Below are 2,811 nucleotides of genomic sequence, written 5' to 3' on the forward strand. Positions count from 1 at the left end.
CCTGGGGGTTTTTAAGAGGAGGTTGGATGACCACCTTACTGGGGTCATTTGACCCCAGTACTCTTTCCTGCCATGGCAGGGGGTCGGACTAGATGATCTGCTCAGGTCCCTTCCGACCCTAGAAACTATGAAACTATAATCTGACTTAGCAGCTTCAGGTTGTTAAGTCTCAGACAATTCAAGGCAAGAGCCCTTTTGGGTGGTACTTGGGCAGGAGAAGTATTATTTACTAAGATTTAAACCAGCTCAGATTATCCTTACTGCAATATGGATAGTTAGCTTTGTGGGCTAAGCGGTTGCTGAGTCAAATTGATACTCAGGAAAACTCCAGCCAGAGGGACTAATTTGGCCTGATGTCTTAGGATGTGTTAGAGGGCTTGGTTCCAATAGCTTTATGATAACCATACCCTGAATGATCATTTGCTGCTCACTCAGGCAAACCAAAGCTAAAACTAATTCAACCACAGAAGCTCTAGTATTGCATAAGAAGGGCCTTTGACTCTTCCAAAGAAGCCTTAGCAAGTGGCAAAAATAGCAGGGAGCAGGACCTTGGTTTTCATGGAGGACTTCAAAGGGAAGCCCACGTGCTCCACTATATTACATCACAAATGTACATTGAAAAGTATCCTACATCAATCCCAGCCCTCATGGGGGCCGTTTTCCAAGAGGAATTTGCTCTAATTGTTGCGGAGTTGCCAGCACCTGGAGGTTTAATGTGCCAAATTCTCTCATGGTGGTTAATGCCATGACCTCTCAAGTTTCTTAACCCTCTTATTAAGCAGTCTGATTTCTAGAGATGTTCTTACCTTTGAGAGCTTGATGAGACTGGATATGTGCTCAATCTATAAGAAATCAACAGATATGGGAAGCAAGTTTTATGGCTTGCTTTCAGTACAGAATAATGAAGTATAAGGCCTTGATATATGACACCCCTTTACACATGACACCCCAGCCCATCAATACTCTAGTTTTGTGCCCTAAATCAGCTCCTTTACTTCAAAGCTTTATCTCAGACTTCAGACCACAAAAATGTTAATAGAAGATGGACGGACCATAAACCAGACTGCTGGATCTCCATTCTCTGCTTAAACATGAAATAGCAGCTCTGCTATAAAAATAAGTATTAATTCCAGCCTCAGCAGCACTCCTGGAAGACACCCTAGAGCTAAAGCATTACTACTGAAGGCATTACAGATTTGCCCATAGATTAGTATACAGCAGAGAGAGGCTTTCAATAGTTCCGGACGGTCTCCATAAGCCCTTTAAATAACTAGCATTTTTCAGCTAAAAGTTATGAATTCTGAAAGTTTCAGGTTATTAAGTGATCAGTAAAATTCAGAGAGATGAGATTCCCTCCAGTGCACAGCAGTTCACTTAGAGAAAGCAAGGAGGAATAAAATATCAAGAGCCAGCACTTTGGTATGCACACTATAGAAAGAAGAAAGAGACAGACAGAGAGAGAGAAAGAAAAAAAAAGGGGGGGGGGAGGCAAAAAGACAATGACACAAAACCAATCCAAACAATTACCTGTACTCTGGAAAAGGGTTCAATGACTCTGATCAGATTTTGTTCCAATAAGTTATCATAAAGTTTTGCCAAATGTGTATTTATAATCGGATCGTCCCTGAGCTCCACCTTATAGTCTGTTAAAGCCTAGAGAAGACATATTGAGAACAAATAAATTAGCATGAATAGAACGAACTATTAAATCCATCCTTCTGACAAGGCAGAAGATACCATGGTGGTGGTGCAAGATGATTAACATAAGAATAAACTAGTAATACTGGGATACTTTTAGCTAAAGGGCCATTAGGTCACATCAGCCTAACTAGCAAGTTGGCTGACAGCTATTATCTCCATCTTTATACTGATAGGGCCTAGAGTCTTTACCAGCAAGCAATTTGCTCTCCTCCAAGAGGTCTGGCATATGAGGATAGCTTCCTGACACCGTCTTCCTTTCCCCTCCTCTCTGCAGCATTTTTCCTAGAGTTTTCTTAAAAACTCAGTCTAGGAAGACCTTTAAAAAGGCATGGAAGTACTCAAGGGAATTCATTAAACTGAATACTGCTTGGGCAGTGGATTTCTCCAGGACCACAGCAGATGTTTACTGAAGATAATGGGGTAGAAGGAATCATGTCAGGAAGAAGAAACTAACCACTATCCAGACTTCAAGATCTGCTGGGCAAGTTCAAAGGAAAGTAGGACTGGAAGGCACCTCAAAGTCATCTAGTTCAGCCCCCTGCTCAAAGCAGAATCATCCTCAAGTAACCATCCCAGCCAGGTGTCTGTCTATCCTGCTTTTGAAAGTTTCCAAACATGGAGAATCCACAACTTCTCTAGGTAACCTCTTCCCGTGCCTGACCACTCTGAGTCAAAGTTCCTCCTAATCTTCAGCCTAAATATCCCCAGATATATCAAGGCAATTGCTTCTAAAATTCTATCCCCTATAGCCACAAAGAAAAGCCCAATTTCCATCCTCTCTATAGTCAACGTTCAAGTCTTTGAAGAATGATATCAAGTTTTCAGCCTGACTCTGTCTTCTCTTTTCCAGGATAAAAAACCCTAGTTCTTTCAGCCTTTTCCTCATAAGTCTTGCCTCCAGGCCCTAATCATTTTTTGTTACTCAGCACCAGACTCTTTCCAAACTGTCAACTTTTCTTGAAGTGCAGAGCCCAAAACTGAACACAGTACTTCAGGTGAGGCCTTATCAGTGCTGAATACAGTGGAAGAATAACTTCCCTTGATTTGTATGCAACACTCCTATTAATACAACCAAGGATGCCATTGGCTTTTTTTTTTTTTTTTTTTTTT

The 2,811-nt window shown here is 41.4% G+C and overlaps 1 protein-coding gene across 1 annotated transcript in view; it reads right to left on the reverse strand.

The window, feature by feature from the left end:
- PSMD11 (proteasome 26S subunit, non-ATPase 11) overlaps positions 1 to 2,811 on the reverse strand; it is a 41,628-nt gene that overhangs the window by 9,983 nt on the left and 28,834 nt on the right. The window contains exons 10-11 of the mRNA XM_019523547.1: positions 1,528 to 1,653; positions 807 to 842 (exon numbers count right to left, since the gene is read on the reverse strand). Coding sequence (XP_019379092.1) covers positions 807 to 842; positions 1,528 to 1,653 — 162 coding nt within the window. The remainder of the gene's footprint in view (positions 1 to 806; positions 843 to 1,527; positions 1,654 to 2,811) is intronic.

This window comes from Gavialis gangeticus, unplaced genomic scaffold, assembly GCF_001723915.1.
Source record: "Gavialis gangeticus isolate Ggan-Ray unplaced genomic scaffold, GavGan_comp1, whole genome shotgun sequence".
NCBI classification, from domain to species: Eukaryota; Metazoa; Chordata; order Crocodylia; family Gavialidae; genus Gavialis; species Gavialis gangeticus.